The 23775-nt window shown below is 44.8% G+C and overlaps 1 protein-coding gene across 3 annotated transcripts in view; it reads left to right on the forward strand.

Moving 5' to 3' along the window:
- The window catches only part of ITGA11 (integrin subunit alpha 11), a 592938-nt gene that overhangs the window by 59517 nt on the left and 509646 nt on the right, over window positions 1–23775 (forward strand). For 2 of the 3 annotated variants that reach the window (XM_086957973.1, XM_086957976.1), the window contains one exon: window positions 19134–19245. In XM_086957973.1, the coding sequence (XP_086814099.1) occupies window positions 19134–19245 (112 nt within the window). Of the gene's footprint in view, window positions 1–19133; window positions 19246–23775 lie in introns of those variants that run through there. The other variant, XM_086957974.1, reaches the window with a different exon arrangement.

A 23775-nucleotide genomic window follows, 5' to 3' on the forward strand; every position in this document is an offset into this window, starting at 1 on the left:
AGGTCTCTTCAATATATGTGAAGAGCAGTGAAACAATCCTGGGGACCAAGCCAAGGAAGAGGAAAGAATGAATAAGGCAAGACACATGGTAAGCTATTGAAGACAGGAGGGCAGCAAAAAAGAAACAAATGGAGGCCAAATCTGAGAGCCTGCAGGAGAAGCACATGCAACAGTACACAGAAGCAACCCGAGCAGTCAAAAGAACGACCAGAGCAGGCAAGCGGGCGTACAAGGATAACCTTGCAAGCCAAGTAGAGAAAGCAGGCCAGTGAAAGAGAACGGGGAAAGGTCTTCAAGGTCACAAAGCTATTCAGTTGTAAATCTCGTGCAACATGCAACACCCCTATCATGGACCAGAAAGGCTGACTACTCACAACAGAGAAGGAACAAGAAGCACACTGGGCAGAGCAATTCAAAAATGTTTTGAACAGGCGAGTAATAAAAAGTGAAGTAGATATCCATGAAGCAGAGACAGGCTTCGATGCGAAAATCGCCCCACCACAAAAAAGAAGAAACCGTTACTGCCATCCGATCTCTCAAGAATGTAAAATCTCCAGGCTAAGACAACTTGAATGCATGAATGTTCGATGATGACCCTGACACATCAACCAAGAGCCTGCTAAATCTGCTGACATCGTTTTGGGAGGGAAATAAAGTACCAGATGACTGGAACCAAGACATCATCAGGGGTGGGCGGAGCTCGCGGAGTTGCACTACGTGGAATTCCATGGAGTTGCATAACAACGTTGTGGAATTCTGCAGAGTTCCGCTCCACCTTGGGCCTGCTGCCTGCCCACATTTCTTTCTCATTGGCCACTGTTGAATGTCAGACCCCAGATTACCTTCTTTTATCTAACCTCTGTCTTTCCATGATTAAATGTTTCCTTCCTTCCTATAACTTCCCAGTTACTGCGGGGATTCTGGGACTCATGTTTTGTAAATCCCTCATCTGACAGACACATGAAGGACCACTTGTGCTATTATGCAGATACATCCCTTTTTGTTTCCCCATGACACCCCTAGTCTTGGACTAGCCTCAAGAACTGACTGGATCAGTAGTTGCAGGGTGCAGAATTGTTCTCCTGGTTACAAGTTGCAATGCCAGGAATGGGGAACAATTCTGAGGGTCTGTATTTCCACTCTTATTCCCACGTTTACATTTGATCACTCTCTGACCCATTGCCACAAACACAGCTCGGAAGGTTTTTACTAATGGAAAAAGCAGCATTCCTGTACAACTTGCAATTATCATGTGCCACGTGTACGCTGCACCCAAACGCCTACCCCCATTGGCACTGACCCATTCCCCAAGGAGCCCACCCCTTACCATGTGTTCGCTGCTGCTGCTGGGTCTGCCACTCCAGGAACTGTTGCATGGCTGCCTCCAGTAGGGTCTCCGTCATGTCTGGGTCGCTAGCTCGGCCAGGGGTGGTCAGCAGTGTCTGCTCCTCCTTGTAGCCCTCAGACTGAGCCCAGCGCAAAGAAGTGCAACAAGAAGGCAGGGAGTGAGAACTGGATGTTGTTGTTGTGTATTCAGGCATACTCAATGGGCCGGAAGGACGCCCATGCCTTCTCAGCTCCCCGCTGGGGGCATGGTGTTAAGAAGGGGGCAGGCTAGGGAGTGCCATGCTGAATATTGCTGTGTGTATTAAATCCTGGGTTGCTGGTTTGAGTGATCCTGGGGTTTGCAGTGTTTTTACCATGGTTGTGCTGAAGGGGATTCCTGTTGTGCTCTCCCTGGAGCAGATCTTCACCTAGGCCGGGATGGGGGCAGCGCACAGCGATGAGATCGGTTAGAGACGACTTAGGAAAACAGAAGTGCTCGTGGTTCAGCAGTTTTCGTTTTTCCCCATGAGCAATTCCTTAGTGCCAGAAACAGCGAGAGGTGCTTGGCACCACATGAGACACAAATAAATTAGAGGGTTGCACCGGTAAACTCCGCTACTCTACGCGGGCGGCAGAGTTTTTTTATGAACTCCATACTCCAAGCGGAGCGCAGAGTTGAAAAAACTTTGCAAGCTCCGCCAGCGAAGCAGAATTATTTACTCACCATTAAACACCATCACCAAGTTTCTAAAGAAGGGTGCACTAACCAAATGTAACAAATAGTGTGGAATTAACCTTCTGTAATTCTGAGCAAGATTCTGGAGAAAGTCATTATTCAGCACATTTCTGATGCTGTGACCAAGCAGTTAAGAAAAGAACAGGATGGGTTCCACAAGGGCACAGGGTATGCTGATCAGATCCTTACTCTATGCAACATCATAGAGCAGTGCATGGAGTTGTAGAGACAATTATATATCAACTTCATTGATTATGAGAAAGCCTCTGACAGTATCCACTGTGACAATTTCTGGGAAATACTGAGACCCTATGGCATGCTGCTATGATATGTTTACCTGCAAGATGATAGATAGTGAGTTTAGCTTTGAAGTCAAGGCCGGTGTGAGACAGGGGTCAATGATGTCAGTGTTGCCCTTCAACCTGATCATCGACTGGATGATGCGACACACAACAGAAGACCAAGCTAGAGGCATCTTTACACTGGAGGGCCTTTACTATGCAAATGGAAAAGCTTTGCTCTCTCCAACACATCAACATATGCAGGCAAAGACGTCTCGCCTAACATCTATGCACAGCAAGTGCACCTGGAGATCAACGTGAAGATATCAGAAGTCATGCCATTGAACATCCTAAACCCTTCACCAATCAAAGTGGTGGAGACGACCTGGCCATGAGTGAAGAGATCATCCACCTAGGCCGTTCTATCAAACAGGATGGAGGGGCAGACAGTGACATCAAGAGCAGACTGAACAAGGCCAATAATGTGGAGGTCACCTCAGTAAAGCATCCACACCAAGCTAAGGCTTTACCAGAGCTGCGTCATAAAGCTAGTGGATGACGAAAAGCGACATCACCAAACTGTCAGCCTTCCGCACCAATAACCTGAGAAGAATCTTGCACATTTTCTGGAAGCAAACCATCTTCAACCAGGAACTGCTCAACAGATGCAAGGAAGAAAGCTTGGACACTATCATTACGAGAAGAAAATGGAGATGGATAGGACCGACCATTAAAAGAGAACAAGACTCCATCACAAAAACAGCTCTGTACTGCACCCCAGAAGGCAAATGGAAGAGAGGCAGGCCAAATAACTCCTGGAGGCAGTCTGTGGAAATTGAAATGAAGACCCTGATTCACAGCTGGGGCACTGCGCAGAAACTGGCCTAAGACGACAGAAGTGGAGTTCCTTTACTGCTGTCCAACATGACAGTTTGCATAACGACCAGTAAGTAAGTCAACTATGCCTTCACAATATTGAACATGATAAATTAACCGACCACTTCACCTGCCTACATCTTATCATGAACCCTCTGGTCCCACTGTACACCCAAACAATTTTTTTACTTCTCCTCACCCCACGTTGAATTATTAACTTTATGATCCTTATTCACCATTTTGATAAATCCCTCCACCCTACCTTCTGGGTGGTAGACAGAAGTGGTGTTATGGATTAAACCATTTCTTCTTAAGAAAATGTTTACACAATCTGAAGTGAATTTTGGACGTTGCGGCTAACTATACACTTTGACAAACCATGGGCCTGATTCACAAAGGTAAACAAAACGTCTAAGTTTACAACTTTGGGAATTCGCAAAGGGCATTACCGAGTACTATCTTTATGTCCGCGGACTGTGGTCGTAAAGATAGTACTCTTAAATGCCCTTTCTGACTCCTCAAAGTTGTAAAATTAGTTGTTTGGTCTAAGTTTAGACCAAATGTATAAGTTTACCTTTGTGAATCTGCCCCTTCTCTTTAAACTTCACCTTCAGACCACTTAGTGAAACTATCTACCAACACAATCACATACTTCACTTCTCCGTTATTCAACTGTACTAGGACCACAATGTCAATCACCACTCACTCTCACGGCATTGGCTAATGGGACAAAGAAGAGGATTACACTCATCTGTGTTTTACTGAAGTTCTCACACTCAATACACTTTCTCACCTACCTCTCAACATCCTTATCCACTCCAGGCCACCAGTACACGTCTTTGAAACCTCGCTTCATTTTGACAACACCAAAGTGCCCATCAAGACAAATCTCCAAAATCCTACCCCTCACAGTGATGTGCAAACTAAACATCAAAGTCAGAAGATTGATGGTACTAAATATCAAAGGCAAAATATTTTTTTTAAAAGGTAGGTCTAGATTTTCAATATGTAACTCAACATATATGTACCTATGCGGTACATATATCTTCAAGGTATGCAGATGTGAGTTAGGAATAGTAAATCTATACTTTCCTACATGCACTTACCTTTAGAGGGAGAGGTGTGGTGCTGGGCTGACTCCGGAGTGCGGGGCTCATGGTCATGTTACTCTGGGCAATAGCTCACTTAATTTGCTTAACGCCCCCCTGCGCCTTGAAACCCTTAAGGGCGTGATATATTAGCTCTTCACAAATAGGAATTATTTGTAATTATTATTAGATAATTTGTCCTCGATATTCTGTCCTCAATATTGTTGTATCACAATATTCTTCATTTGATATTCAGTCGAACAATTTAATCATTTTCAGAAATACAACACATTCTCCCCTCATCAGCAAATCTCCCTTGATGGTCAACCCTCGATGGTGAATTCATCTTTCACTTTGCAAAAGGCTGCTAATCCCTTCTATAAGCACCCTTCCCTCAGCCATTCATCGTTTACTAACCTCAAGGCGTCCAAACTATTTGCATCAAACTGTCACCTCCTCCATTCCGATTCACCAATGCCTACAACCATCTTGCCCCATAATTCAGCCACACAGCTCTCATCCCCTTCAATCCTCAGAATTTCCATTAGAGGAATATGCGCACAATTCAAAAAATCTGCCACTTTATTTCTCTTATTGTACTTCACCATTATAGCCTCACCGTCTGGTCCTTGCGGAAGTACTGCACAATCCGCCTGTGGCCAGCACCTTCGTGAGTGGCTTGTGATTGAACCTTATGATTAGGGGAGACTCCCATATAAACTGGCAGACATTTTCCAGACCACACACACATGCCAGCATCTCCCCTTGCTATGAATAAGTATTTTTCTTCCACTGGGGCATGTTGCAAAGGCAGTCACTTATTCACTGTGCCCCTCCTCAGTTTGGATCAAAACTGCCCTTAACCCCTACACACTCCCATCCGTGGTTACCACGCGTCTCAAAGAGGAATAAAAGCTTACAAAGGTTCTTATGGAATGCCTACTCCACTCAAGCACTATGTTATTCTAGAACAACTGCCTAATAACAGAGGTTTTTCCTGCAATGTTTTTCACACATTTTAAATTAAATTCCACCAACCCAAAGAAAGTTCTTATATCATACTTAGTTGTTGGAAGTGGAGCATCCTTGGTAACCTCAACCAGTTCCTTTTTCAGCATTATTCCTTCCGAGCTTAATTCATGCCCTAGCAAGGCAAATAAACACTCCACATAGCAAACTTGCACTTGCTGATTTCTGCAGTCAACCCCTTGCTTTCCTAGATCTTCAGTACTTCATACAATGTTGTATTGTGCTCAGCCTTTGTCTTACCCATAGCTAAAATGCCATCTTGGAAGAAAACGTTACTTATATCCTTAAAAACTACAAACATCAGCCTCTGAGATTCTACAGCTGCCCCTGCAAGCCCAAATGGTTCTTTCTGACTAAGAAAGCACCAGGGGCGGCTCTAGGCTCATGGAGGCCCTGGGCAGGGAGCGTAGGTAGGGGGCCCCGGAAGAGGGGATCTGGGCGGGGTGGCTGGGGTCAGGGTGTTTGGAAGTGGAACAGAGCCGGAGGCCGCCAAATCCCTGCCAGGGGCCGCCACGCAAATATGTACCCATCCTCAGAGGATTAATATATTAAGGATATATACTGGCATGGTGGCCCCTGGGGTTTGGTGGCCCTGTGCAGGTGCACAGCTTGCACATGCCTAAGGCCGCCCCTGAAAGCACAGTAAGGGTTGATAAAAGTTGTCTTCCCTTTTTAGCACAGTGGCATCTGGTGATGTTTTGCAGTTAAGTCAATAGTCGATAATAATTTGATGCCTTTAGGTAAGACACCATTTAATTAAAGTAAACGTATCCACTAAATATTATTGTTGCGGTCTCTCAGGTCGACATACACTCAAGTCAGAACCATATCACGTGTAGTGAACTGAAGCTTTTCTGTAACAAACTTCACCTTGGAAGAATATTTTTATTTCCTACAAACACACACAGAATAACCAAAATTATTTGCTTCTTTCAAGATGGAGGCAGGCAAGGTCACGCAGGGTCATGCTACAAGTAACTGCAGAATGACTCAACCTTCCACTCATGATGCATCCTGAATCTCCTGCACTTGTATGTAAGGACGTCAGAGCCTGCGCATAGTGGATTGTCGCTCTCTCAGCTAGCTGGCATGCCCTGGTCGGAGTCCCATGAGTCCCAGTGCATGGAAGAGAGCTCTACGCCGCACTGGCAGGCCCGCATTAGGTCGCACATATAAGATCCCAAGTTCGACTGTGGTAGGCGAGCTAGCGCTACGTAAGCGATGCTGAGACGCAGTATCATCAGTAACTAGATGGAAATCTTCATTAATCGTTTCCACGTCTATCCTGTCAGAAATTCTTTGAACCAGGCATGGTGGGATACTTCTGTAAAATGTGCGAGCTATACACTTTCATTGCATCCACTTTCCCTCAGCATACTATTTATGAAAAACTAAATTCGACTTATATCAATTCCTAATACCTAATCCTTCATTTATTCAGTCCCATCTGCTGGTTCACCCATTAGGGTTGGAGAATTAACCCTTCTATTAATGCAATTTAATGTGGAGTCCTGGTGGTTCACGTGTGATCAGATAGTTTCTGGGTCTTCGTCTCACTATACAATGCCACGTTAAGGTAAGGGTTTAATTCTACCAATTTCAAGACCAAAGCTAGGAACCGAGGTCCCTCTTGTGATCTAACGTGAGAGAAGCTCCAGGGAGGTTTTAAAATGAAATCTCTACCTTGGACCACCTCTAATGTGGGATCAGGGCATCTGGTGTGCAGGCCTATCCAGTCTTTGGTGCAATCATGCCATCTGCATCACAGACAGCTTTCAGTCGGTCCCCGCCTCCACATTCTGTAATTATGTCACCGAGACATCCGCTCTGACTGTTCCTAGTACATTCCGTTGAGTGAAAGCACACAAAGCATTCAACAGAATGAACAAAGTCAAAACATACAATCAGTAATCTAATATGAAAACTTTCCCAGTCAAAGTAATATTATGGCACAAAACAGCTGCAGCCCAATTCTGTCACACAGCTCCTGGACAGAGATAACCTGACTATGCACTTTCTAGGAGCTAGAAGTAACTTTAGCTTCAGTGTTGTTATAGCTTATGGAATATGTATACACTCACATACCTTCAAACATGTCATAAACATACGGGCCTCATTTATGAGAAATGACGCATCGCTGCGTGAAAGCAGCGATGCGTCACTTCCCAGTGCGCACTCCTTGCGACATTCCTGATGCGTCATATTTAATGTATGACGCATCATGTTGCAAGGAGTTACAGATACGTCAGTATTTCTGACGTATCTGTAAGCGCAAAAGTGACGCATTGCTGGAGCGTGTCACAAAAGTGACACAACTCCAGCAATGCATCCTTTCACATGGGGCAAGCCCCATGTAAAAGGGCCTGCGTCAGTCTTACTCCTGTTGTGAGGCAGGCGCAAGATTGTGACGCAACGGAGTCCTAAAAGTGACGCAGTGAAATCTCATAGATTTCACTGCGTCACTTCTACGACCCTTCCTTGCGTCAATACGCCCCCTTGCATACATTATACCTGGCGCAGGTATAATGTGGCGCAGGGGTTTACAAAGTGATGCATCTACCTAGATGAAAAAGTAAAAGTGATGAACAGCCTCATAAATGAGGCCCACAGAGTGCTACAAATAAGTGCTAAGCGTACAATAAGCTCCAGTCATTTTGGTCCACATTGCTGGTATCCCTGCCCTGCTGCTCCCTTCGAGTGTGCTAAACCTAGAAAGATGTGGTTGCAGGCAGCCTCCCAGCCGCAGAAAAGATGCTGGAAATATTTCCTACCCTACTGTCTTGGAAACCGTCGTCTCCCCCTGTGGGAAAAATGTTATGAATATGGGCTCATGTCTGGCCCTCAGCTACAAACTCTGGAGTTGATTTGTGGAGTGTTCTGAGGCGGGTGGGAGGTGGGTGTTTCTATGGAACAGGAACAGCCTGTATATACAGTTATCCTTAAGTGACCAAAAGAGAGCCTTCATGAAAAGAATGTGTGTGTTTCTACTAGGGTCTGTTCTTGATGAGAAGCTCTCGTACATACACTTTCTCAAGAGGACACACTCATATAATCTGTTATGTACTGTCTCACACATTTATTATTTTCCCACATTCTTAGACTAACTCATACATTGTTCATGAGGAATAGGGTGTCTAGACTGTCTTTCCCTTGATCACGGGCTAAATACTCCCTGGCTCAAATATTTGAAGGAGTCTTTTGAGGAAAGTCAGATCCGCAGAGCTATTCACCAATCCTTCCTTAGTGAGTATGCAAGACAAGGCTCTGGTCAAGGATCGGTTCTTTAACCATATCTCATTGCTCCTGGAAGACACAGAGTTAGCCACGCTGTCGGTGAGAGAACACCTAGTAGTTAAGTCTGCCCAGGGCATTGAACCATACCTGTCGTGTTTAAGCAGTGCGCACAATAGATTTCCACTCAGGGGGGATGGAGGTGCCGCCAAGCTCTTTGCCAGGGCCGGTTTTCAGCCGATTTTGTTACAGGGCCGATTTGCAGCTATGCTGCAAAATCGGGCCTGTAACAAAAACGGCTCCCAGGGGCCCAAAACCCATGCAGCGCACCGGGGGATTGCCCGGTGCCCGCTATGGCCAGTCCGGCCCTGTCCCTCGCTTACCAAGACTTACTCTGTGCTAGTATCACGATATTCACTTTCTCACCGCGTTTCCCGCACATTCACTTTCTCTCCCTCACTTTCCCTGTTACACACTCTCACTTTCTTATTCACTCACTCTCTCCCACTCACTTATGTTCCGCCATCACTCACTTTATCTCTCATGCTTGCACCCACTCTCTGTCTCACACACTCGCTTTCTTTTCCATTTCCTCTACACTCACTTTATTTTCCATTCACTCTTTCACACAGTCTCCTTCTATTCGATTCTTGATCACGTGGTTTCCCACATGCTGTCTCACAGTTACCTACACTGGCACTTTCTCTTTTGCAGTTACTTTAGACACTTCATTTCTCGTTCAAATAGGTTCTCACTCGCTTTTCTTAATATCAGTCTCCCAGACACCCGTCCTCTTCCTCACACTCGTCAACACATTTGTTTTTACTCTCACACTCATCTTCCTTCTCTCTTTAGTAGTATCCAATGCCTCCTCCTTCTTTGTTCATGTATTCCTTTTATTTTCAACAAAAGGATCCTCTCGCCTCCCCTTCATTTTATTACCCTTTCATATGCGCCAATTTACCTTACATTTCCATTGGCATCCTTATCTGCCATATCTCCCCATTTTGAAATGCTGCGATTTACCAAACGAAAACCCAATCCACAATAAGGGCACATGGGGTCTTGTGGACCAAATATTTTTACCAGTGTCCCTTTAAAATCTCAATAATCCAGACCTTCAACTTGCTACATGCATAATGTGAGCACGTGTTTGCCAGTGCTCACTAGAATTCTTTTTTTAGGTGAAAGCATTCGTTACATCATTGATTGTGCAAAGGCGAGAGAGTTGTTTATTTTATATTAAAGAACAACTGCTGTTCCAACAGTAGTTCTATTGCTAACACACAAAAAGACAGTGGCACCAGTGGGAAAGAATTCCTGTCCCGGGTCTTCCCAAACCCTAGCAGTTGCCGAACACTTCCTTGCCTCATTCTAAAATAATGTATGGGATTAAATGCCCTTGCAAGCTTAGGTGTATAGGTATGATGACATATAAAAGTATTAATTCAGGTCAGCAAACATAGAAGTGATTTTTGCTTTAAACGCAACACTAGATGTAGGACATTTTTTCTAAATTGACAATTGATAATGGGTAATCATAGACAAAATATCTAAAACACATTATTCAACCAATGTTGGCAAACTGTATTTTGAAATGGAACAAAGATGGATCTATCAATAAATTGCATTCTCATATTACAGGTTTGAATGATGACATTTCGTGGGCACAAGTTATTAGTAAATTTTGAGTAATTTACATGTCATTTACTTGGGCAATCTTCCATCATCCAGACTGGCGATTGGCTTTTACCTAACAACTTGTTGATTCGGCTCTACTAAGTCCATACAGTTTCTTTTGAGTTTCCAAAAATCTAAGGGGATACCATAATATTCATTTATATTGTCTAGATCTGAATAGTCCTTTTTATAGGTACCTATGAATATTAGGAATTAAAATTCCCAGCTTCCCCCATTGCCATGGCTTCTGTTTGGGACACCTTCACACGTTGTGCCTTCACATTGCATGAAGATGCAGTGTAACTATAGCAGAGTCTATTGGAGATGCAACCGGATGATACCAACACGGACATTACACTTTTATATGGTTTTCCAGGATACATTAATTAATCTTCAAATAGAAATGGTACCAGGGAACCTAAATACTCAGATGGATGGAGGTCACAAGTTAAACCCACTGACACTTATCCTTGAAGAAGTAAGTTGAATTATTGTTTTTTCTTACAACAATACTTTTGACAGCCTAGCTACTGAGGCTTTTGATTGTTCGTGTGCGTTCATGATTTAACATATGCTTGTGTGTAATGTTTGCCTCTGTCTCATCAGGGGGCTTTAAAATTCCCAAATTATGGTAAATTCGGTCCACAGTAGCTGTTTTCTGTTCAACATGTTTACAGTGCTTTACCACTCATCTATATTCTAGGGGGGCGCTCTCTTGTGATATATGATGGTATTATCCCAATATATGTGTGTTTTTGTATTCTATTATTAGAAAGTCCCTTTCACTCGTGGCAAAAGGATGCCAGCATGTACATACAATTGTGTGTCAATTTTGTGATCATTAAGTGTTGTCCTATACACTAAATGCTGGCTTTTCCTTAGGTAGGTTAAGGTCAACCTAGTGAATCTTGTACATCCTGAGGAAGGCCACTGGCCCATTCGGGCTTGATGGATGGCTGAAACATGTTCTCAGGTGGAATAAATTAGGTGCGTAAACTTCTCACTTGATCGATAATCTTGTCTGCGGTACCCACATTAAAACAGTAATGGGTAATCAAATTGATAAATTTATACTTTTTGATCCCCACCAATATCCAGTCTTCAATATGTAGGCACTCCCATGCAGGCGATTAAACAGTCCTGACTATGGAAAGGACTCAGATGATGATGCATGCCACAATAGTTGGGTGAGGTTTCCTTGTCTAAAATAAAGATGTAGTAGACGAGTGGGAAGATAAAATTACACAGGCATGTATATATTTAACTTTGCTTGTGTTTGTGGAAAGGCTTTGTGAATGTCATGACGTTGCATTCCAATGTGCTTGATGCTATTGAAGCAAATATGGGCTGTGATTTAAGAAGTGGAATTTCTGGTTGTGAGACAAGATGAGCTGTCGAACTTATGGTTCAGGACGAAATCATTCCCATTGAATGCAATACTTCCTTTGGTTTAATGATAGGGGAAAAGAACTCGAGCATTCCCAGAACTCAGGTCCAGGGGCGGCTTCTCCGCGTGGGCAGAGGAGCGTCGCCCCACTGCTTTCTCACAGTGCGAGAGGCAAAAACATAAAATGGTGTTATGAATACCATTTTATGTTTCTGCTTTTTACGCTGCGAGAAAGCAGAAGGCAGGGTTTGGTTGGGGGTGGGTGATCCTGCTCCAGGCAGGGGAGGAGTGGCTTGCCCACCGTTGTGGGTGCTGCCTGTTTGGTCGGCCCCAGGGCCAACCAAACCAGTCATGCACACTCTGCATTTTCTCTGTATAGGCTGCATGTAGCCTACATAGGGAAAATGGCCTCCCAATAGACGCCTGTGGGGTCGGCGTCCCAGCCAAGTACAATGCTGCCTTTGCAGCGTTGTGATTGGCTTAGGGGAGGAGAGGGAGGCTGCCTGCTTCCTGCGAGGAGTAGTTCAGAGAGAAGGAGATGCAACGCAGGACCGGAGTCGCAGGTAAGTTTTAAGTTTTTTCACAGTTTATTTAAATTAACCCCCACCCCTCCCCACCCGCGCGACCCTCCACAAACCGCACCCTCCTCCCCTTAAAACCCACCCACGAGTAATGCTGGTGTGACTGCTCAGGTCAGCCAGTGCATTACTCGACAGCAACAGTAAGCAGTCTCATGTTACTCCTTTTTTCTCCTCCCAGTACAATTATTTATTTCGTGGGACCCTCTATGTCAAGAGGAAAATAGACATTGGTTGTGAAACGTTTTTGAGGTGCACAGTACATGGTAATCTGTAAAAATGTTCCTTAATCCTTACTTTATTGTTCAGAATGTAGAATACTGAAAAAGCTGTAAAACTATAAAAGTGGCAAAACAAACTGTCAAATTATAATAAATTATTATGAAGATGTATCATGTATAGAGTGCAGCTATCACCCAAGGTGCATCTTGGCGCTAGTAGCTTATCAGTAAAGAGGAAAAGTCTGGGGATAGTTACATTGGAGTAAATTAAGAAAATGTCATTGCCGGTGTGTGTGTGTGTGGGGGGGGGGGGGGGGGGGGGGGGGGCAGTTTTTAAGTTTTGATGATGACGTCGGTATTTCGAAGGCAACCACTTCCCTGTGATGTATCAGGATTAATGGCACTTAATTTTGTACAATAACAAATCTTAACATATGTTTGTGCGTGTGTGTGTGTATCGAGATAGTGAGTGAGAGAGTCAAGCTACATATACTTGAAGTTAGTAAAACTATACGTAACTGTACATACCTAGCTTCGAGATACCTTGGTACTCGGTATTTAAGCAATTATATATTTGCATACCAATATTTTGCCCATGATATTCTGTTAGTACATCAACCAGTGCCTTCTGCTCTGTATTGTGATCTATCAGATCAGCAGCCAATCACACTCCAAGTATTCATGCACTACATCATGCATCACTTTTTCAAATATTGATGACATTGGGTGGTTCAATCTCCATAAAGTATGCTAATGTGGCCTTTGAAACAAAATTGCAGCTTCTATCCAAAGCTGTGATTCTAGTGAGTTAGTAAATAAATCATGTTTGCTCTGTAATGCTTGTGATTTCTTGTAAATGGCCGTCGTCTGTCTCCGGTGGTCCAAAATCAGTCATGAATTAGTGAAACCCTTTTTCATAGACACATGCATGATGTCTTGTTAGTGAGAAATGATGCCTCTGGCTGCCTCCTGTAGTTTCTAGGAGCCACTGTGCTTCCTCATAACATTTCGAATGTAAATAAAATACGTGAGAAGGAAGGTTCCCATTATGGCCTGGAGACTGGGTGATAGTAGGCCTCTCCTGTGCTTAAACAGAAAGTTCTGCAAAGTTATGCAATGAAAGGAAGAGGTCAACAACTCTAGGATCTTTTTGCGGCGGCCAAATAATCCTTAAAGGTGGGTGATGATATAAAAGGCCCTCGAGAGATCCAGCAATGAGGGAAGCGCATGCGAGGTCCACCCTGCGGCCGCTGGAACCGACACCCCACGTGCAGGATCGACCTTCCATTGCAACCCTGGGTGCCCATTGGTGTGAACGCCTCTTTGAGAGGGAGGGACGCTTTGCAGTAAAGCATTACGGGTTATGAATGGGGGAGTGACGAGGCTAACTATCCGAACGTGGAGACTGGCCTGCAATCTTCAGCTAGCTGAGTCCAGCGCCCCCTAGGGGATGGGGACCAAAGTACTCTTGAGATTCTGTTTTTCATGCTGCCATGTTTCATGCTGCTAAATATGAATATTGAAAGAACGCAGTGTTTAGTTTGTAAAATAATAAGTGCCAGGGCCTAAACTTTTGCTCAGAACCCGCGGACGGAGCTATTGAACGTTGGTGCGCCGAACACCAAGGCAGTACAGTCTTGACTGCACCTCATGCTGCTTTCAGTCTTTTATCCCCTTTGGGTGTTTTTCTCTCCCTTGCTTTGGGTTAAGGTATTATTACCCACTCGACGCTTCGTCTCGCATGACTCAGGGACCCTCCCCCCACTCAGTATTGGTAATAAATAGCATATCACACTTTACGCATCTACATATCTGCAGCACATTGTGCAGACTTACTGCATGTGGAGTGTATTAGTAGACCACCACTAAAGGGTACTCGGTGAATGACTAAGAGTTTCATCTATTCCCTGTTAACCAGATGTTTCAGTGCGACAGTCGGCCCACATGTCCAACTCGAAACCCATGTACTGAAACCTACTATTGCCAGAAGAAATAAGTAGTGTGTTCGGCTTTCACACCAGATAAAATAACACACGCAGCACATTTACTGCTTTCTTTCACCCCTTTCGCTGTTCCTCAGGTTGTACAATGCACTATGCAAGCAACTCATCATTTGACTTCACATGACATCACCCCACAGCCACACTGACATCACGTCTACGTCACCATCCATATAGAACGTGACCAGCCCAGCCAAATTAGCGGTAAAAGGCCCTGAGGCGCTACCCTGGCTACCATTTTGGTATTGGGCACAGGGAGCGGCAACTCTCTGAAGATTATAGCAGCACAGCTAATTAATGACCCATGTGAGATCCAGTAATGAAACCACAAGAAATGCCCAGACACTTAAACAAGCATTGGCAAAGCCATTAAGTCTCACCTATACAAGAGCTATTGGCTTTGGCAAAGTGTTTTTGTCATGTGTTACACCTGTGAGGCTGCTGTTAAGTATGGCTAAAAGTTAGTGGCGTGAAGTGTCCTAGAGTGGAGTGGGGAGGAGGGGAGTGTCATAGAGGCAGAGAGAGTCATAGAGTGCAGTGTTGTAGAGTGGAGTGGTGTAGAGTGGAGTGGAATTGGGTGGAGTGGGTAGGAATTGATTGAGGTAGTGGGGTAGATTAGGTTGGATTGTGTTGGAGTATATTGGGGTGGATTGATTGGGGTAGAGTAGATTGGATGGGGTGGATTGGCTTGAAGGAGAGGGGACTGGATTGAAATGGGGTGAGGTGGATTGGGGTGGATTGGAGTGGGTTGGATTAGATTGCTTTGGGTGGGTGTACTGGATTGGAATGGGGTGGACTAGATTAGAGTAGGGTAGTTTGGAGTGGTGTAAATTAGAGTGGATAAGAGGAGGGGTAGATTGAACTGGACTGGGGTGAATTGGAGTGTGGTGGATTGGAATGGGGTGGATTGGATTGGATTAAAGTGGGGTGGATTGGAGCATGGTCGCCTGGATTGTTTGGACTGAGTGAACTGGGCTGGGATGGATTGGATTAGAGTGGGGTGAATTAGACTGCAGTGCAGTGGGGTGGATTGGAGTGGGATGGGCTGTACTGTATGGGGTGGATTAGATTGGAGTGGGGTGGATTGAAATTGGGTAGGGTGAACTGGATTGGCTGGGGTTGATTGGAGTGGGGTGTATTGTATTGTATTGTATTGTGGTGTATTGGAGTGGGGTGGAATGGAGTGCCGTGAATGGGAGTGGGGGAATTGAATTGGCGTGGGGTGGATTGGACTGGAAGACATTGAATTGTAGTGGCATGGATTGGACTGTAGTGAGGGGGTTTGGATTGAGTGGTGTGGATTGGATTGGGGTGGATGGTGGGTGGTGGATTGGATTAAGGTGAATTGTAATGGATGGGGTGAACTGGATTGAGATAGGGTGGGGTTGATTGGATTGGGGTGGATTGAAGTGGGGTGGGAGGACTGGAGTGGGGTGGATTGTACTTGACTGGATTGGAGTGGGATGGATTGGATAAGAGTGGGGTGGATTGGCTTGGGGTGAGGTGGACTTGATTGGAGTGGGGTGGATTGGAGTGGAGGCAGATTGTTTTGTGTTGGAGTGGGGCAGTTTGGTGTGGGGCAGAATGGAGTGGGGCGGATTGGAGTGGCGTGGATTGGATTGGAGTAGGATGTATCGGGAGAGAGTGGGTGGATTGGAGTTGGGTAGATTGGATTGTTGTGGGTGGATTGAATTGAGTGGGGAGGATCGGTGTGGGGTGGATAGGATTGGTGTAAATTGGAGTGGGGTGGATTGGAGTAGGCCAGATTGGAGTCGGGCGGATTGGAGTGGGGTGTATTAGAGTGGGGTGATGTAGGGTGTACTGCACGATTATGTGTTAAAGCGTCATTTCTAAAATTACACATGAAAAAGAAACAATATCGCTTTGCAATAAGTTAATACTCATCTTTTGAGTGCATCGCCCATGAGCAAAAACAAAAGAACAGACAAGTGCAAAGTAAGAAAAGAAGACTTTGCAAAAAGCTAAATATAGAAACTAAACCTTTGTAATTTAGTTTGCCCTGCTGGCCACGTTTTTGCAGTCACAGGCTTTCTGTTTGCAGGGCACTAACAGTTAAACAGAACAAAATAGCACCTCAATCACGTTGGGAACAGCGGACGGGCCCTGATTAAGTTGAATCAATCAGCACTTGGTTCCTGCTCCACAGAGAGGAATGGAAATGATGGTAGATCTGCCTTGACAAATTACGTGGCTGTAAAGAAGAGTGCCACACAAGCCAACAAATGGTATACAATGGGTGGGCTACAAGTCCTTTTTGGATATAAGAGCGTCTTGCAAAGGAGACACTTGAGCTAATGCATGCTCTCCAGACTCGACCCTAAGAAGCCCTTTTTGGATTCAAGAGTGTCGTGCAAGCAAAACGCTTGTGCTAGCACAAGTTGCTGCAGGCTCGACCCTAAAAAGGAATAATCACATAAGGAAAAACCCTGAAATGGGAATTGAAATCCGAATAGGACCATTGAATTCCTGAGATAAAACTTGTCTGGCTTAAAACTAAAGTGGGCCTCAGAGAGAGCTTTGGGTGGTTGTATGCTGTATTTTTCTGACTCGTGGTGTGACTAAGTTGTCAGCCCATAACCAAGTTACGGATGCATATATTGCCACTGGATTCAAGCAAGCCCGGACGGCTGTAATGCCAGAAAACCGGTCCTATGAAGTTTGTTTCTGGTCCAGGGAAGGCATGTTTTGGCAGTTCGGGCTGGACTGTTCCCATGAGGCACAGGGTCAGACTGATTTGCATATGGCCATGTCTGAACTGGGGTGGCAGAGTGGGCTAAAGAACGGTGATGGATTAAATCCAGATCTGTTGACTGGGTGTGAGTGTTTGATTGGTTCAGATGCTCCGTCCATCACCACCCCCTTTTGTACCGCTTTGTTCGCCATAAGTTGGCAGGGTATGCTCAGACGTGAGTCCCTTGCTCACTTTGCTACTGGATTCAAGCAAGCCTGGCTGAAGACGGCTGTAATGCCAGAAACCGGTCCTAGGAAGCTTGTTTCCGGTCCAGGGAAGGCATGGCTTGGTAGTTCGGGCTGGACTGTTCCCATGAGGCACAGGGCCAGACTGATTTGCATATGGCCATGTCTGAACTGGGGTGGCAGAGTGGGCTAAAGAACGGTGATGGATTAAACCCAGATCTGTTGACTGGGTGTGAGTGTTTGATTGGTTCAGATGCTCCGTCCATCACCACCCCCTTTTGTACCGCTTTGTTCGCCATAAATTGGCAGGGTGTGCTCAGACGTGAGTCCCTTGCTCACTTTGCCTCTGGATTCAAGCAAGCCTGGCTGAAGACGGCTGTAATGCCAGAAACCGGTCCTAGGAAGCTTGTTTCCGGTCCAGGGAAGGCATGGCTTTGCAGTTCGGGCTGGACTGTTCCCATGAGGCACAGGGTCAGACTGATTTGCATATGGCCATGTCTGAACTGGGGTGGCAGAGTGGGCTAAAGAATGGTGATGGATTAAACCCAGATCTGTTGACTGGGTGTGAGTGTTTGATTGGTTCAGATGTTCCGTCCATCACCATCCCCTTTTTTACCACTTATATTGGGTAGGAAGCAGAAAAACACGTTTTGGTGCAGATGAGGAAGTGCGGGGAATGGCCAGGGTCGGGTTGCTAAGGCAGCCCTTGATGGAGGAATGTGGCGGGTGACTTTGATGAAGAATCCTGCCTTCATGTGTAGATGCAGAAACACTCAGGATGGAAATGCCTAGCAGGTGCAGCTAAGATGTCGAGTGGCAAAACTGTGCAGACTCGGAGAACACCAAGAACATTGCCTACTAGACGCTATGGCAGAAATGTTCCCCGAGTTGAAGTGCGGTGTACTTAAATCTTACAGTTCTTATTTCCACAGAAAATATTTTCACAATGAGAAAGTTTCTAATCTCCAGTGGAAGTTCATTTCCAGTAGAAGAGGGGTTAGTATTTTTTCTCTACGCTAATTGGGTGGGGGCTGCCTCAGATTGAAACCTGAGTCCAGCAGAGTTACCACCTTGTCCTACAGTAGAGAATGCAGCCACAGGCGGGAGAATCCATAATCCAGAATGTCTCGGACAATTTGCTGGTAATCTCGAATGAATTGCATTGGCCTGTATGAAGAGAGACTTACTGTGTCCTTCACCTCTCACCAGAGATGCTGTTTTCAGCTACCCTAGTAGGGGAAGATCAGGCTGAGCTAAAAATCAGCAAAGTAAAGGCAGTAAGGAAGTGGGGTAATAGGGATGATCATCAAACTTAAAAAGCCACCGTCACCTTTCCCTCTGAGACAAATCATTTATTCTGATTCAACCTTTCTGTCCCCTGTCCTTGGGGCACATCCCTTGGGATAAACAGCAGAGGGCTTGTCCCAAGAGTCACTGAATGTATGGACTGGTTTGAGGAAGATGGAACCCGAGGGATGACATTAGCGGTGAGTAATCAACACATTTATATGCCATCAGGAACTATCGAAGGAAATCCTCCTAAAACTGCTGCTAGGGCTGCATCAATGTGGCTGTCACCTTGTAAGAGCGAAGGGTACTTGCACCCCAATATTGGCCTGCTGTGGCACAGTTTGTGGTTGGGTGGCTGTAGTGTAGAGAGCAGTTGGAAGGGTTCCTTTTTGCTGACTCTTCTCTGCCCGAGGAGCTCTCTTCTGTCTGTGTTGCTTGATCTTGTTTCTGATACACACTCCTCTATTTTTCAGGGGTTTGCGAGGCCTTCAACATCGACACCAAGAGGCCGAAAATCATCCGGGGTTCAAAAGATGCCTTCTTTGGCTACACAGTGCAGCAGCATGAGGTTGGTGGAAAGAAGTGGTAAGTGTGTGAGCCACATGTGTTGATGTGTAATTCCGCACTGTGTTAAAAAATATAAAGTGCACATGTGCTGACGCTGCAAGCTTCTGTTCTGGGTTTCTGTGCACCGAGCTTCCAAAGCGAGAGCAGTATCTTCGGGTGACAGCTTCATGCTATGTCTGGTAAAGTTGTCTAATGTAATGTGCAGAATTATCACAAATAATGAGTATTTGCAAGACTCTTTGGTACAGAAAACCGTAATTCCTGCATCTTATGGGGTAAAGTAGGCAGAGTTGCTGCGTGAACATTCCCAGTTTCCTTATCAAAAACTCCCGAGTTGTCAAAATGAAAATCTTGTGAAAAAGATTCAAAGAGTTAAATGCAATGTTTCCAGTCTAGACCCCAATTTTTCTATTAAAAAGGAGATCTCTCAGCCAATCGCAGTGTATCAGTATGGGAGGGAATTTCTCATTATTGTACAGTCCTGGAATGATAATATGCTGACTGTTGATCTGAGGTTGGTATAGGCTAAGCTTCTTTGAGGCTACGAAGTGCTTTGTCATTGGGAGCTTCCAGGGTTCAGAGGTTAGATTTTCTGTGGATCTTGAGTTGTTTTCTTTAAGGTAATAGGTAAGATTGCCTGGCTCTTACGAGAGACGGCTGGAGGTGTCAGAAGGATCGCCTCCAGTAGCACATTTTGAGAAACAAAGCATTTGAAGGCGCTTATGATTTTTATAGGGTATGATATATTGGGGCAGAGGTAGTTCAGACATTGAGTACTCAGGGGCTTCTCCATTGAGGATAATTTGTGGGATAGAGAATCATTTGTAGGTCAGTGATTCTTGACTGGCGGCAGCATATATCCTCCTGTCTTGGGTGATGATCTAAGCTATCCTCTAGCAGTTGGTTTCCAATTGATGAGAGGTTTCTTTGGTAGTTTTCAGCAGTGGCATGCTGCAGGAGAGTTTTACTCTGTATTTTGCAGATGATTCTGGAAAGATGTATGGTGTACACCACAAGCAGGATTCTCGAGAGACATTTTGAGTGACTGTCTGAAACTGGACAACAGATGCTCTATTCCTTGGCTGGCATATGTTAAGAAAAGCCTTAATGATCTGGTTCACTTCTCGGATTTTCCAGATAGCATGGGTCCCCATACTACGGCCATAATTAAGGACAAATGTATCATGATAAATTAAGAGATTAGAATGGCATGATCAAGTCATTTGACCACAGTTCTTAACTATGTGCCTATTTCCACAACGGCTGGGACAGAGGAGTATTTAACCTGGGTGGGAAAAAAACAGAAAATAGACCTGATCTCATGAGGCTCAGGTTACATACCATTCATTATTCGCTTGCTTTCCCTAACTCTGTCTCCCGGTTTGAATCTCTTCCGGATTGCCCATGTGATAACTTTTCACCACAAACCAAAGCATACTTTATATTTTTTGTATTTTATATCGTAGCTTGAGAAGACGCTTTTTACAACCACTTTTAAAGCACAAGCACTTTACACTGCACCAAAAGGGGTTGATTTAAAAAAAAAAAGAATACTCCTACGATTTGTTTATCTGTCCTAAACTATATTTTGTCTGCAATAAAACAAAGGAGAAGGTATGCTTCATAAGGAAACGGATGTGTGTCGTTACAACGCATACTTTTACAACGCATACCTTCACAACAAATTTTTTACAACGCAACATCCATTACAAGGCATTCCATTACAACGCATGCCATTACAACGCATCTCTAAAAACTACCTTTACAACGCATTCCACTACAACGCATACTACCTTTACAACGCATACCATTACAACGCATACCATTACTTTGCATGTATGGTAAGTATTGGATAGTGTAGGGGTAAAATGTACTATTCTAACTCCAGGGGGGTGCAACAGTAGGGTAAGTATTGGATAGTGTAGGGGTAAAAATTACTATTCCAACTCCAGGGGGTGCAACAGTAGGGCAAGTGTTGGATAGTGTAAGGGTACTATGTGTTTGCGTTGTAATGGTATGCGTTGTAATGATTGCGTTGTGATGACATGTGTTGTAGTGACATGCGTTGTAATGGTTGCGTTGTAATGGCATGCGTTGTAATGGATGTTGCGTTGTAACAGTTTCGTTGTAAAGGTAGTGCGCTGTAAAAGTTGCGTTGTAAACGTTGTTCCACTAAGGAAACTTATTTCCGCCCTGATGAGACTGTCAACAGTTTGTTTTAAATAAGTACAAGTCACCAGGGGTGCTAATACAGTAATTTTATAATAATTGGCTTAATGTGTACATAGATCCTAGTTAATGATGTTTTAAATCTGTTTTAATTTGATGTGTGAAGCCTTTTAATAGCCTCCGAAATTGAAATACTATATGATTATTAATGTAACTTCATTGTGTGTTTTTAGGGTCATTGTCATGACCGAATAAAGACTATTGAACTTAACAGAAGGGGGGGTCCCGCCAAAGGCAAAACACCAGGACCTCTGTTAAGTTGCTGTTGAGTTTTAAGGATCGTATACTCATACTACTGGCAACATCGACTAGAGGAGCTTGACATGTGCTTTTCACCTCTTCCGTGTCCTGTGTGATTGAACAAGTATTTGAGTGTCATCAATGTAGGACATGAGAGAAAAATGAAAGGACCTAGTCAAGATCATGAGGCCACACACAGATTAAAAAGGGTCCGGCCAGGAGATAAGGCCTGTGGTGACCCGCGGTGGAGGAGTGTGAAAGAAAAATTAAAAAGGGGACAGATACCACATGTGTTCTGTCAGAAAGGAAAAATTCAATCCAGGACAACAAGGTAGTTCCTCGAATGTTGATCTGGTAGAGACAGAAACAGGGAGTAACTTGGGAAATAGTTTTCAAGGTGGTTTTTAAGACAAGTGGAATAGTGATGGCTTTCCCTCCCTGGTCCTGCGTGTGTCTCGGGTCATCGAAAACTGGTATCAGTGCAGTTTCAGTGCTTTGGAGAAGGTGGAATGTGGATTGAGCCTTACTGGCATGTTGTTTTTAGAGATGAACATAGAGAGTGGTCTGTTAATCTCTTTTCCTAGAATTCTGGCCGGAAATGGATTGAGGTTATGGGTGAAAAATTGCTGCAAATGGCAAGATCAGTGTTGAGTTTTCTTTGAGGACGATGATGGCCGCTTTCCAATTGGATGGGAAGATGGTGGCTGCCAGAGTGTTGTTAGGGAGTTGCGTAACAGCAGGCGAAAAGATTACAGCGACTAAAGAAATGGTAACTATTGGGCTGGGTTCCACGAGGGAGGCCCATTTAATCTTTTTCATGAGAACAAAGTGTAATCAATGGTCAAAGGAGAGGAACTCGAGAGTTTATTCTGCGGTTGGATGGATCCGAAGGGGGAAATAGATGAGCCGAGTTTGCTCGCTTTGTTTAAAAAGAGTCTGTGAGAAATATACATAAAGTCTGGGGAAGAGTAATGGAGCTGGCTGTTACTGCGGAGTGGGACAACGGAATAACGTTTTGAAAGAACCTGTGAGTGGGTTATTTGAGTAGCCTATTCCAACAGCCTAGAACCAGCATTGGCCGCTTTAACGAGGGGTTTTATAGAGAGGCTGAGCAGGGCACAGGGCAGCTTATCTTTAGGTTCATAAATAGCTACTCCAGACGTTTCTAATTGGTTGCAGGCATGTTCGGCTGCTGGAGGAGCCGGAAGGCTACCAGTCAGCTGAGGGCATCTTGCGGTGAGATTGCCAAGTTTTAAGAGGGTAGGTGCGTCTAAAGGAGGTCGTGACCCGGTTGTGAAAGTTAGAGCCCGCCAAACTGGAGCCATCGTTCAAGAAGAATGGCGGCATCAAGCGCAGAACGGGTTCAAAGATAATAAGTGGAGATTGTGGACTGCCCCAGATCATACAGTGTGGAGGGAAGAAATCAGGGATGGAAGAAAAGGCAGTGTGTCATGTGAACGAGAAAGCGACACCAAAGTGGTCCATCCAAGCTAAGGAAGTGGCAAAAGGACAAAAGGGTAAGTCTTAGGATGCGAAAATGGAGTCCAGCTAGAGTCCATCTTTGTGAATCAGCCTGCTGATACAAAAAGTAAGCCGAGAATGGCTATTAAGACACAAACGTTTAGTGTCAGCAGTGCTTAATTTGTAAAACATTAAGTTCCAGGGCACAACGTTTTTCCCAGAACCCTGCAGCCGGTGCTGATGACTCTCGGGATTGTCAAATACTAAGTATGCATAACCTTGATTCCACCTCATGACTCCCTCATCCACCGCCAAACGGGGTGGGTGAGAGAGACATGAGGAGCACTCTTGCAGGCTCTTTTTCCTCCCTGCTTTCCCCCTTTGCCACTATTTTCCCGTCTCTCTCTCTACCTCCCCTTTTCCCTCTTTTGTCTTTTTCCACCCTCTCGCTCTGGGTTAATACTAGTTGAGGAAAAATAAGGGCCGGTCCCCCAAAATGAGTGCCGGTGGGGCCCCACCTGCAACCACCGACTCAATTTAAGCACCAGCTGTCAGAATTGAGCATGCATTCTGGTTAGACATTGAGATCACCAAGGACTCTACATTTCCCCTATAACA

Source organism: Lissotriton vulgaris, chromosome 2_1 (genome assembly GCF_964263255.1).
Source record: "Lissotriton vulgaris chromosome 2_1, aLisVul1.2, whole genome shotgun sequence".
NCBI lineage: Eukaryota > Metazoa > Chordata > Amphibia > Caudata > Salamandridae > Lissotriton > Lissotriton vulgaris.